Raw genomic sequence first — 13620 nt, forward strand, 5'->3', positions numbered from 1 at the left:
GGTGTGTGAGAAAGAGAAAGGAGTGAAAAATGATTCCAGGGCTTCGAGCTGAGCACATGGAAGGATAGAGATTCCATAACAGGTAAGGCTGGGAAGACCCTTTGAAGGCATCTTGGCTGCTGTGGAAGGAGGGCCTGAATCTTTGCTGTCTGGCTGACCATCTTTGCCACGCTACTGAAAAACAGTGACCAGATTCAGTCCTCAAATTCTATGGGACAAGCTGGTGGCGGGTGGAGGGGATGGGGCTAGGAGGGAGACAGACCTGGGTACATAGCTTGAAGTTTGTATCTGTTCATTAGCATAAACAATCACCCACTTGTTTTTGTAATGTGTTGATAGTTTGTGCAGAGAGGAAACAAAGAGAAACATTCATGACTTTGACTAGGAATTGTTGAGCATCCATTGGATGTTTGGCCCAGAACTGTGCAGCATGCGGAGCCACAGAAGTAATACACAGATCCCTGGATTAACAGAAACCTCCTTGTCCAGGGTCATCATCTTGTTCCATCTCAAGGTTTTAACAGCTCATGTGTTCAGTGTCATGGAGATTCCCAAGAGTGCTTTCCCATTTATGTAGACAGAGGAGGGCTTCTATTATGCAACAGGCATTTCTTCTTTTTTGTTTATTGGAGCATAGTTGATATACAATCTTCCATTTCAAGTGTACAACACAGTGGTTCAACAGTTATCCAGTATTATTAAATCCTCACTCCGAGTGCAGTTACTATCTGTCAACATACGAAGAGTAACAGGCATTTCCATGTTGCTAAATAACCTTTTCCAGAGGAAGACACAGAAGTAAAGAGAGATCTGCCAGCTACATGTTAGGAAAATGACTGGGTACAGTTTATCTCAACACATACAGGCTTTGCTCCGGCATTTCCTGGATTCTGGGTCTAACACTGTTCTTTTCTATCCTGCTGGTTTTCCAAAGACACACATTTGAATATCAAGCTTATTTTTCTTTCATATTCCACTAAGGGATTATAAGTCTTAACCAAAACCATCCAGGACCTGTAAGACATGTAAGAGATCTTTGAACTGTAAACTTAAATTTTGGGCATACACCCCTCTGCACATCTTTTCTCCACCTTTCCGCAAAATTTGCTCTTAAATTACTTAGGTTGTAATTCTTTGATTGGGTGGCTAGTATCACAGTCCAACGCCCAAAGAATTCGCCTCTTCCTTGTCTTCCAGAAAGGTAGGGCAAAAGGCTTCTAAAATGATGTTATGAGATTGTAGAGAACAAGGGCAGGCTGCCCCAACACGTGCCATTGTGACATGCAGATTATTTTGAGCTGAAAACCATCAAGGCCCAAAAGACTCAAGAAGATACTTTGACCTCCTACTGCCCAACTGTATAAAAATAATTTAGATGAACTACTTCAGGAGGAGAGTATCGCCACAGAGAGCTATATTATAGTGTAAATTAGGTGTGGTAGGCAGGAGGGATGTGGCTAAATCTGTTATAATTCTTCTCTGTGCCCCATCAAGTATTTGTTTACCAAATATTTACTCTTTACATATTCCTGTGAATGACTTCCCTTTTCCTTTGAAGTCTCAGGCCCCTACCCCCTTCTCCTGGGTTCAGGATGACACGTAGACCTCATTCTCCCTGTCTTTGAAACCCAGGTTCCTGTATGCAGGTAATTAATTTTTTTTTTCTCCTGTTAATCTATCTCATGTCAATTTCATTCCAGACCCGCTAGAACTTCAGGGACAGAGGAAATTTCCTCCCCAGCAAGATGCGGGCTCCAAAAGCAACCGAGAAGGTGTGGAAACGTGTCCTGCCATCATTTTCATTTAGGACCACTGGGGATTGAGGAGCCAGCAGCCGTACAGGTAAGCAAACAGACTGTCACTGCACGGTGAGAGCAGCCTTCCAGAGGTGGAAGCTTAAACCTCGGCTCGGCGTCAAGAGCAGGAGGCGCTGCCTTGGAAGCGTAAAGAGAAGGTTGGCCCCCGCCAGCTGGCTACCAAAACTGCTGTGTTGGCCAAGGGCCCTTTACCTCCACGGAGGTCCGCGTCCACCTAGACATTAAGGGTAAAGTTTCACGAACGCCCTATACTTGGGGCAAAAACCGGAACTGCACACTTCAAATAGACCTCCCCTCTCTCCTTCCGTCCTCACTTTATCCCTCCCTTCTCCCTATTTCATTTATTATGTATTTATTTTTTTTCCCTTTACTTCAACACCTTCCTCTCCATCAGCAAATTACCCTCCCCTCCCCAGCCCAGTGCGGCCCCACCTTTCCGCCTCCAGGCGTTCCTGGCTCCCTCCGGAGCTCGCGTCCTCCACGCCCACCCCCCGTCACCCTCCCCGCCCCCGTCAAGCTCCGGGACAGCGTCTCGGCCCCGCGTCCTTCGCTTTCCCAGGCGCGGACTGGTGCACCCCGTGTCCAGCCTCCCGCGGGAGGCCACACCACGCCCCGGCCAGGCTCGGAGCGCCCACCGCCCGGCCTCCGGTCAGCTTGGGTCCGCGCGGCGGCTTCCCGGGAGCCCCGCCTCCCCGGGGTGGCCCCGCCCCGGGCCAGCTCCGCCCCCGGCAGCCGCTCCTTGATTGGCCCCCCACACCCTCTTCCCAGGCCTCCTCTCCTCCCCTTCGCCCAACGGGCCGCCCCACCTGGTCCAAAAATTCCCCCGAGGGGACTGGAGGGCTCTGCGGGCGGCCGCTCCGGCGCGGCAGCGGGGCACAGAGCGGGGAGGAGGCGCGGGGACGGCGGAGAAGGAGCAAAGGCGCTGGAGAGAAAACTTCGGAGACGAACAGGAAGCCTGCCGGGAGGCGGCGGCCGCGGCTCTCGCGCGCCCGGCTGCACGCTCGCCGCGCGGCTCCAGACCGGCTGCCCCGCGCCCTCGGCGCCGCAGGGGTGCGCGCCGCTCCGCCGAGCGCGGCGGCTCCGGGAGCGGGCGGCGGGGGCGCAGGGAAGCGGAGGGACGCCCACCGCGGAGCATGAGGCAGCATGTCTGATAAAATGTCCAGCTTCCTCTACATAGGGGACATCGTGTCCCTGTACGCGGAGGGCTCGGTCAACGGCTTCATCAGCACCCTGGGGTAAGCCGGGGCGCGCCGGGCCGCGCTCTGCCCCCTCGGGTCCCCTCCGGGCCCCCCTCGCCCCGCCGCGTCCCCCAGCTGGCCTCGCGGGTGGCGGGCCGCGGGGCCCGGGGCTGCGCCCGCCGCCAGCGCAGTGCGCCCGGCCCGCTCGCTCGTGGGCTCGCAGGAAGCCGGCCCGGGAGGCGAGACTCCCAGCGACTTGGTGGTGATCTCAAGCCCAGAGCCGCAGCAGGAAAGGAGGAAGTGATTCAAAAGCTCGGAGACAGGCTGCGCGAGGAAGCCCTCGCCGGCTCCCCCCCGGGGCGGTTTGGTTAGGTGTGTGTTTGCCCCTAAGGGTGACACCGAGTACCTCCGCCCCGCGCCTGTGCGCTCGCTACCGCTCCAGCCCCTGTGCCCCGCGCGGCTTTGTAGGAGCGGTGGACTCAAGTCCGTGGCCTTGGACTTGAAACTTGGGCGCTGTGCTGAGCCCCAGTGCGGCTTTGCCTGCGGGAGGAGCTCGCCGGCCCCTCTTCGCTGAAGTAATTTCCTCCCGGCCTTGCCAAACGGGGACTGTCTCCGCCGGCGGGGGTAGCGCAGGGGTGCCCGGGGGCCTCCAGGGTTCCAGAACGCAGACCTGCCCGCCTTCCCTGGCCTTGGCCCGCCCAAGTCCTGAACCTCTCCTGGATGTCTCCGCCAAGGGCGGGGCTCCTGAAATTCGAGTTGATTTGTGAATGGGGGAAACATACATATACTACATATACGCATCACAGGATGCTAGATGTTTAAATAGAACTTCCTGGATTACTAGTATTGTCTCCCTGTCCTGATTGTGAATACTACCGCAGTATGTATTGAGGCGCCCTTTTTTTTTCTTAAACTTTTGCTGTCAGTACTTAGACTCCGCACTCTTAATAGATTTCAGGCTGCAGAACTGGTGTGTCCACTCCTGGCTGGTCACTGTTTTCTGCTGTTCGGTTTTAGGGCACATGACTTAACATTGCAGTGTCCCTGGACGGTGACGGCTTGCTATTTCATAACGGAGTGGTGCCTACTCAGCAGGGGACAGGGAAGTCACCAGTACTTCAACAGTTGGTTATTTGTGCACCTTCCCTACTGGGTGAAAGAAGAGAGGTCAATATAACTTTATCCCTTTAAATCAATGTTAATTGTGAAACTGAAGTGTGGAAGAAAAAAATAACAATGGCAAGGGCTAATGTTGGGTTTGTAAATCGTGAGGTAGCATTTGCATCTGAGAGAAATCATAGGATGTCTGTTTTTGAAGATTTTTCAGATGAATTCTTCTGCACTTCACCCTTTCTCACCAAAGACACTGTAGGTGTGTGTAAGCTGGTGGTTCAGCAGGAGAGGGCTCTTTGGCCAGAATGCTTGTCAAATCCTGACTTCTCCTCCTGTGAACGTTTGACCCTGGGCACGTTACATAATCACCCTGTCCCTCAGTTTCCTCATGTCTAAAAATGAGAATAGTAAGTTTCTACCTCATAAGGTTGTGGGGAGGAAGAAATGAATGAAAGAGTCCAATTTTTTTTTCCAGGAAGTTGCAAGGAAAATCTACATTATGCTTATATTTTTGTGGCCCTTACATTTCTTAAGGAGGTGTGTGAATTGTTAATGAATCAGAGAGCTGGACTGGTGACTTTGGCATTGTGTCTTTACCCCAAACAGTTCATTCCATTGTAATGTTAAGTACTCAGTGGATGAACTAAACATTAGGCTTCAACTTTCTGATTTCTATTTTAGCTCTTTATCTATTTGACACTTTTGATAGCATGATGGTTTTTCAAAATCAGCCTAGGAAGTATTAATGAGAACTGAGTTTACACAGTATTTCAAAGTAATTCATAGGTATTTATTTGCCTACAAGTAAATTTTGTCAGGTTTTAATATTTATTGTGTAGGTAAGTTTGGGAGGATATGCATTGTTATTATTTAGTTTTTGGGAATTTTTGCAATAAGGTACTTAGTTTTTCAGCAGAAAAAAATCACAGTTTCACTATGTTAGATAAGAGTGTAGCAGGCCGCTCTTAGAGTCACTGACCAATGGAAATGTGGGAGGATTTTCTTAGGCTGTTTGACTCAGCTTATAAACTTGATTTCTCAGTCAGTGAGGAATTAGAATGCTCCAGTTGCAAAGATTTGTATTCCTCTTTTTTTTCACCAGTTATCCCTTAACCAGTATTACCTGGTGTTTCTGAATCCTGAATTGTTGCTGAGGTACAGTATTTACTCCCAGTTTGGATAGGTGCAAAAGGGGCCTAGTTTGTATTACTTTTTCATCTAAAGATCTATTTAGGAAACACTGACTTAAGGGAAACTGCTTAAATCCTTCAGAAAGAAGATGGCAAACATATTTTAAGAGAGTGAATATTTTGCTTCTGGTACATTTTGGGGTTACAGGTTTTATTATTTTTTTTTTAAAGGAGAAGAGGGAGTTTTGGGATACAACGTACAACGTCAAATGTGGTATTAATTGCCCCTTCCCCCTTCTGCCATTTCCTTTATACTGAGATTCATTTCTCCGGTTTTGCCACATCTGACACTTCATATCTGGGTACATCAACTTGTGTAATGGTTAGGTACCATAATAGTGGGAGTGAACCTAGAATTCCCAGGATGGGTGGGATAGGATGAGTGAAAAGGTTTATAATTCATTGTCTTTTCTTGGAATGGTTGAGAGGTTAGTAAATGACATGTGTATATGTGTGTGTTTGTGTGTGCCTGTATGTCTGTATGTGACTGTTTAAGTGATTGCTGCCTTTGGCTTGAGGTTCCTTCTTGGATCTACCAAGAATCAAAACCACTAGTTAAGTCTCAGAAAACTGTCAGCTGACCACCCGTTGATTCAGTGACCGCAAGCATCATCACAGCCTCTTAGTCAGAGTGACAAAAGATTGGAGCCCTTATTTTTACTTCCTACTTGATTTTGGCCAGTTCAAGAATTTTTCAATTCCTTTGTTTCCATATTCAATGATGGACATCAGGTAGGGTGATAGTTTATAATTCTGACCTAATTCCTTAGGTGAACAAAACTGTAAATGCTTCGACTTCATTGTTCCCAATTACAGTTCCTTGTATTTTGCTTCCTGATCTTTTTTCTGCTTAATATTTTTGATATTAAAATGTTTACAGATTTATCCTACTATTTTCTTCTCTTTTACTTATTTAAGTATGCTATTTTTATAGTTTTAAAAACCTTTCTCTTTGTATGGTTTGGGATGGTCTGATCAGTGGAGAGTCATAGATGAAGCAAGGCAGAGTCATAGGCAACTTTTATTTTTGCAAAATTTGTAAGTTAATCTTCAGTATCTTCTAAATGGAACCCTCCCAAGTAACAGCCATTATTTCCTGCGGTAACGAGGTATAGAAACTTAGCTTTGTTGTGGCTTAAGGCATATGTTTTTGTGGTAAAAATATCTAAAAAATCCATGAGACATTTGCACGCGTTCAGTGGGGAGGAGGAAGACAATTTAATCTTCAGTACTGAGTTGTTCTGGAAAGTCTGAGTTAGTAGGGTCATGCTCTGGAACCTGAAATCAGCTCAGGTACAAAGGTACTTTCTGAAGTGGTGAACATGAAGTCATTTTAGGCTGAAAGGTTGACTGTTTTTTAAACTTAGAAGTGATTCCATTAATAACATTGCAGCTTTTAGACCCACTCTTGTGTAGAGCTCAGTCAGGTAAACAGCCACCCCTCTGCACGTGATCCTGATGCTTGACTTGGATAGAACTGAGTTCAGTGGCAACTGCTTGGTGTCGTGCTGGGTTCAACAGAAGCTTTTTCTCTTTTTGTCCCTGTGGTAGCACATTTCACAATCACATCTTCCCTTTGGAACTGTTCTTATACAGATAGTGTGCAGATACGTTGCAGAGTACAGACAGGACTGTATAGACTCAAACTTTAAAACTTAAAATCCAAGCAGAGTGTGTCTTCATGTTTACCAGAAGAAGTAATAGCAGGCTTTTATGACATTTATAGCATAATAACAAAATGAATTTCTCTCTCTCTCTCTTTTTTTTAACATCAGAACTTGGTAATTGATCATCAGATTATAATCAGAAAAGGGAAACTTTGATAACCATTCATTCATTTACTTAATGGATAAAACTGTGCCTTTCAAAGATACTGATGCTTTTTTGGTGGTTATCTTTCTACTCCCATGCAGATTTAGATGGGAAAGTTTTCAAGATATACCTTTAGAAAACCATAATTCTAAAAAGAAAAAATAGAACAATATACATGGAAGATATTGAAAGAAAACAGAACAACATCTTAACAGTGCTGACACTGCATGATGAATGGATAGTTGATTTTAATTTTAATATTAATATTCCTGTATTTCTCAATTCTCTACATGTGTCTTTAATTAAACATCATTTTTACTTTTATAGTCACAAAAGTTAACTAAAATGAAAATGATGTTTTTAAGGGTTCTTCAATTTCTTATTACTGTTAATTAATCAACAATATATATTTAAAAAAGCATAAATAAAGCATTTCTCTGGTCATGGTCAATGAAGGAAAACCACAAAGTAGGAAACAGCATGTTACTGAAATAGATGGTCACATGTTACCATAAAAAAATTTGTTACTGATTGTTACTGGTATTTTAAGATGTCTTTTGAAAAGACGTTTGCTGGCCAGTAATGCTGAGCAATTGTGAATGGCTGACTTAACTCAGGTAGTAAATATATAGTGTGTTTTATTTTAGAAGTCTGTTTACACGTGTAAGAAGTATGTACTTTAGCATGGCTGATTGTTCATTTTAATAATCTTAGTACTCATTATGAAACTTATGCCTCAGTCACCTTCTATAGCATTAGTTTATGAGGAAGTTTTTTTTTGTGTGTCTTTATGTGATTAAAATCAATTGATTAAATGTTTTTATTGAGTATCTTTGAAATGGATGGGTTACTCTCTCAAAATTCTAATCAGTAATTGGTTAACACCAGCTATTTTATAGTTTTTGCCAGCACCCACCCACAACCTCCAACCCTGAATTAAATATGAGTTAAATTATCAGGTTATTCAGAAAAGTCTTGAATCACAAAACTGGAGATGTGTCCACATCATGAATCAAGTCCATAGAACTTTCCTGGTGATGTGGTTTATGCTGGAGCATGCTGCAGATTGAATCATTAATTCATTCAACAAATACTTAATGAGCCTTGACTGTGTACTCGGGAGACAGTGTGAAGAGATGCCAGATACTAAGCAAAAACTCAAGCTTCCTTTGAGATCTTGTAGTATGACATTTGGCTAAGATCTATGGGAGAGAGAAAGGCATTTGACACCTTCTTTGCTCTCAGTGTTGTAAATGCTATGGTCTTTTTTTTTAAAACTAACATGTCATTTATATACAATCTTCTGAAGGTTCCACATGAGCAACATTGTGGTTTCAACATTCACCCATATTATCAAGTCCTATCCCGCACCCACCCTCCCTGCCATCACAGCCATTGTCTATCTGTATAGTAAGATGCTGTAGAATTGCTACGGTCTTTTTTAATCCTTGTATATGCTCAGCACTTCATATAATTCCTGGTACATAGTAGTGTTTAGTAAATATTTGTGAAATCGGTGTAGTAATTTTTTAGTCATGGAGATAAGACTGGTATTGAAAAATCACAACATAAGGCAATTCTTTTCAGATGCCAGAAAGGTGACTGAAAAACAGGGTCAGAGGGAGTTAAGGAGCAGATCCTTTCACTTCTGGCTGGTATGACCTGGGAGAGCTTCAGGGAGGAGGTGATACTTAAGCTGAACTTTAAAGGATCATTAAGATGGATACTTTTCTCAAATCCATACCCATAATTTAATAGTGTGTGCTCGGTACTTTTTTCTTTCACTAAAAAAAAAAACGTGGTAAAATTTTACAACCCATTTTAATAACTACAAAAAAAAGGTACAGACCATTTAATATTGAGATACCCAAATTTAGAAGAAATAATCTAAGAACATATTTTCTGCTTCTTTACCAAATAAGAGAGGTTTAAGTTTGGTTCAGACCCTCTGAGTTTATTTAGACTGCCTTCTCCCATCCTTGTTTCACGTACGTTGAGTTTACTGAGAGCTGAGAAAATGTGGGCAGGGCTGTAAAGTCTGGTGAAGAAGAACTTGGAAACATTTTGGAGCAATTTAAGTGAGGTTTCCACTGCTTTGGATATTATATTTTTACTGTTTCCCCTTATTTCTTCTTGTCCCAGTGTTTCATAGTTTTACTTCATGAAACATGGGAGTCTCATAGAGCCTTAGAAACTTAGGATCTCGTAAAAACTTAGATAATAAGGACAATTTTTCATAGAAAATAGCTTACAATGTTTTTGCTTCATACTGGCTATGAGTGTTCCCCCCACCCACACACACATTTCCCACTTGGTACAGAAAACCTTTCTGGTGTGAGTGGAGCCCTTGGTGTTTTAATAAAACAGTAAAGACCACAGATAGATTCCCATGCCAGGAAAGACTTAGGAAGTGAACAAAATGTAGTCTATATTCTGTCTAAATTTTCAGAATTCAAACACAGTATTCAGGTTCTGTCTATTTCTAAGGTGTTTGAGCCTCTGTTAAAAGATCATCATAAAAATCTTTTTGTGAAAATTACAAAATGCTAGACTTCTATTATATATGAGTTATCCAAAACAATTCAACAGAGTCCGAGGGAAAACTTAAGTTTTTAAGTAATTCCCAGATGTCTAGCTCTCCACAACCTTGTGGTAATGACTGATTATGAAACGATCACTAAAAGCAGGCATTACTACTCTACATATTATTTTTTGTTGGATTCTTCAAATTATATGTGGAACTATATGGGTCATCAGAGATAAGTGAATACAAACAAAAAAAACCAAAACCCAGCAAAAAACAAAGTTGGATCATGAAGTTGATTAATTTTTCTTCTGGCAAATCAAAGTGTATTAGACGTTTACCTTGCTCCCTGAAAATTCACTTTATGCCACTTCACTATTAGGAAAGACCCACATTAGTGCCTGTTTTTGATAGCTGAAAGAAAGCCAAAGAGGATTTTTGCTTTTACAGAATGGTAATTGGTTCTTCACTTTATTTCAATTTTCAAAAAGGTTTCATAGGAATGCTCTGCTTTTGGATAGTGGGGGAAACCTGTATTTGTAAAAATTTCAGAGAATAAAGTGCTCTCCAACTCCTGTTCCAACTCACATTTAGTTACATTATTTGCCAGCCTTGTATTGAATTATCTTGGAACTCTTTAAAAAACAATCTTTTGATATCCCTATCCTAATTCTTACTCTCTGATCTCAAAAGCCCAAAAGATGTGGGAAGCAAAGGATAGTTGCATATTATTTTCTCACATGGATAAAGCTTCAGAATCAAAATACTATATTATATTAGAAGTAGGTTTCTTTTGTTTTTTTGTAAGGAACAGAACCTTCTTTGGCTAGCTTAAGCAAAGAAGGAAATTTATTATCAGGACCCTGGATGAGCTCCAAGAAACTGAATGATGATCTCAACACGGAGCTGTAAGAAAAGGCAGAAGCCCAGGGCTGCTGTGGGAATCTCAGCAGCAGAGCCGTCCTTCTGGGCTCTGCCATCTACATGACTGGGACCCAGCACTTCCTATATTCTGCATCTGTCTTCTTAAGTTTCAGAATATGGAGGGATGGGATTTGGCCCTGCTTGGATTATTCACAGATGTCCATGGTGGCAAGTCGCAATGCCAGATCTGATCACTGAGCAGGGCTCTGATTTCTGGCTGCATGTGGGGCAGAGTGATATGGGGGAAAGAGCAAAGAGGAGCATGAGCTTAGGTGTCATTGCTTAAGGGGTAATTTAACAATATCTTCTTGGTGCATTTTCAAATCAATTTTAATAATATGCATAACCTGAAACTTGCCATCTTAGCACCATTTTTAAGTGTAAAATTCAGTAGCATTGTGTACATTGACTATGTTGGGCAGCCATCACCACTCACTGTACCCTTCAGACAATACCCCTCCTGCTCTTTGTAACTCAGTTTGCTTTCTGTCTCTATGAAAATACCTGTTCTAGGTGCCTCCTATAGGTAGAATCATACAATGTTTGTCCTTTGTGCCTGGGTATTTTACTAAGCCTGTTTTCAAGGATCATCCATGTTGTAGCATGGGTCAGTACTCCCTTCTGTTGTATTGTTGAATAATAATCTATTGTGAGCATACAGTGTGTTGTATTTTGTCTGTTCATCAGTTGGTAGATATTTGGGTTGTGTCTACTTTTGACCATTATGAATAATGCTGCTATGAATATTTGTGTACAAGTTTCTATGTGGCTATATGTTTTTAATTCTTCTGGGTGTATATCTAGCAGTGGGATTGGTGGGATTAGATAGGGTAACGTATCTAACGTTTTGCCTCAGCCGTTTCTATTCTTCCTTACTCACCTTTTCCCCCACATACCATCTTATTACACACAATATAAGTTACTGTTTAATGTACTGTGTGTCATCTGTCTACCACTGGTACAGGGATCTTTTGTGGCCATTGAGCATCTCAAGTGCTTGACTCTATAAATATTTATTGAATGAATATTTGTTGAATTAAGATATACATATTCTCAAATCTCTAAGTAGCTGTTCATGTCAGTCCTTCTCTGAAAGAAAGTCAATGTAATTGTTCTTAGTACATGTTTTGAGAATCCATATAGGTAATTATTTTAAAATGGATGAATCTTGTCACTGGATTAAATCTTGCTATAAGAGGTACTTTAATAATGTCTTGGGTCATTATCTGTGCATCTACTCAGCCCAACATGTTATAAAACATACAATCTGGAAATAGTAATGCGTATATCCTTATTTAATGGTTTGCATGTTATTACCACACTAAAGAAAAGTTGATATTTCTGAAAGTCCAGTTTTGTTTTTGTGTGTAAAGAGTGAATTTGCCTAAGCGTTTTATGAGGCCATTTCTTAATACATATCAGTCCTTTCTCTTAGTGGAAATCTGTGATACATCCAGGGAGACATTTTGTACTTTAACTGCTATTGGCAGGAAAGTTTAGTTGGAAATAATTTGCTAATATGAAACCAGCAATAGTTGGGGCATTTATAAAACTTCAGAAAAATAGAAGAGGGCATATAACAACTTGTAATTTTTATTTTACAAATTTAGGAATAAGTGACTGGAAAAGGATAAGCATTTAAATACTGTTTGAGGAGAACAAATGGTCAGTATTTTTGTTCTTTATTAATTCACATTCTATTGACTAAGTCTGTTATAATGTGCTTTGTCTCAAGCTTATTCCAAAAGGTAGATGTTTGGCTATTCAAGAGCTTGAAATTCTCCAGTGTGATTCACTCTGACTGATGAGTTTTCACTGGTAGCAATGTACAAATGAGGACTTCTTTGAGAGTGTGTATTTGTTATGGGACAGAAATAAAGTGAAAAATATAGATAGTACATGCAAAATGACTTTAAGAAGTAAAACAATGCCACTCTATTCCCTCTAGATCTCATATGCTATGATTTCTATAATGTTTAAAAACATAGTATCTTTAGAAAAGTAATTTTGAGATGAAAGATTCAAAATATTATCAGAATTTTCTTCACTTCTGTGACGTGGAAATTAATTCAGTTGATGTATATCATACCAAGTAAAGACAGTGACTTAAAAAATCTATCACTCAAAGCACCAAACAGAGTTGCATTAGGAATTAAAAGTGAGTTAATGATTTAAGGCCTAGTTACCTGTGTTTGGCTAAAGTGTTCAAGGTCACCCCTAATATCAGGGACATAAGTATTTAAACATTTGCATTTCAAGTAGATTTTTGGCTTCAACTATGTTTTCAAAGAGGGTAATTTCATTCCTGGTTTGTTAAAATAGGCAGGTAAAGAAAGGAATTTTGTTGTATTCAGGGCTCTATCCTTGTAGCTAGGAATGCTAAATATTACCACATTTTATGTCAAATGAAAACCTGTTGCCAATAAAAGTGTTAGTTATTTAAAACTACTAAATAAATCCATCTCTAGGATTAATAACAAATGAGAAAAGGACCTTTCTTTGCCTTTCTTCCCTGTTTACTGGGCAGGATATGATTTTATAGCTGTGTTCAATATTAAACTCATGTGAAGAATGAGCCTCCTTTCCTGATCAGTACAAATGAAGTCATTGTTATCTGTTAGGATAAAATCAAGGGCTTATTTCCAAAGTCTTAGCAGCTTAAGAGTCTTCCAGAAAGTCTTTAAAAATATTATCAAATTGTAGGCATAACAACACTTTGTTAATATTGGAGAATATGAATAAAGAGTTGTTTAGGTTAAATTGTTATGTAGTTTTGAGAGGCAGTAATTACCTTGGCAATTGATATCCGTAAAGTAGTTGTACTATAAACATTTTCTCAAGAGTTGATCAGCATTCATACTGCACATGAACATTTTTTTTCAAAATGGAAGTTATAATGAATAAACTCTGAGGAATTATTATCAACTGAATCATTTACTTTGAACCTTATTTAACTTAGCAGAATGCATTTTAATTTCAATTTCTATATCAAAGACTGTTAATTCCTCTTCCCCTTCTTCCATACTAACAGAAGCACTTGAGTTTGTGGGTGCCCGGATTAA

The 13620-nt window shown here is 41.3% G+C and overlaps 1 protein-coding gene across 3 annotated transcripts in view; it reads left to right on the top strand.

Moving 5' to 3' along the window:
- Positions 1–2610: 2610 nt before the first annotated feature.
- ITPR2 (inositol 1,4,5-trisphosphate receptor type 2) overlaps positions 2611–13620 on the top strand; it is a 417532-nt gene continuing 406522 nt past the window's right edge. The window contains exon 1 of one of the 3 annotated variants that reach the window (XM_073223365.1): positions 2611–3052. In XM_073223365.1, coding sequence (XP_073079466.1) covers positions 2961–3052 — 92 coding nt within the window. In that variant the 5' untranslated portion in view covers positions 2611–2960. The remainder of the gene's footprint in view (positions 3053–13620) is intronic. The other 2 variants (XM_073223364.1, XM_073223362.1) reach the window with 2 other exon arrangements.

This window comes from Manis javanica, chromosome 15, assembly GCF_040802235.1.
Source record: "Manis javanica isolate MJ-LG chromosome 15, MJ_LKY, whole genome shotgun sequence".
In the NCBI taxonomy this organism is placed as follows: domain Eukaryota; kingdom Metazoa; phylum Chordata; class Mammalia; order Pholidota; family Manidae; genus Manis; species Manis javanica.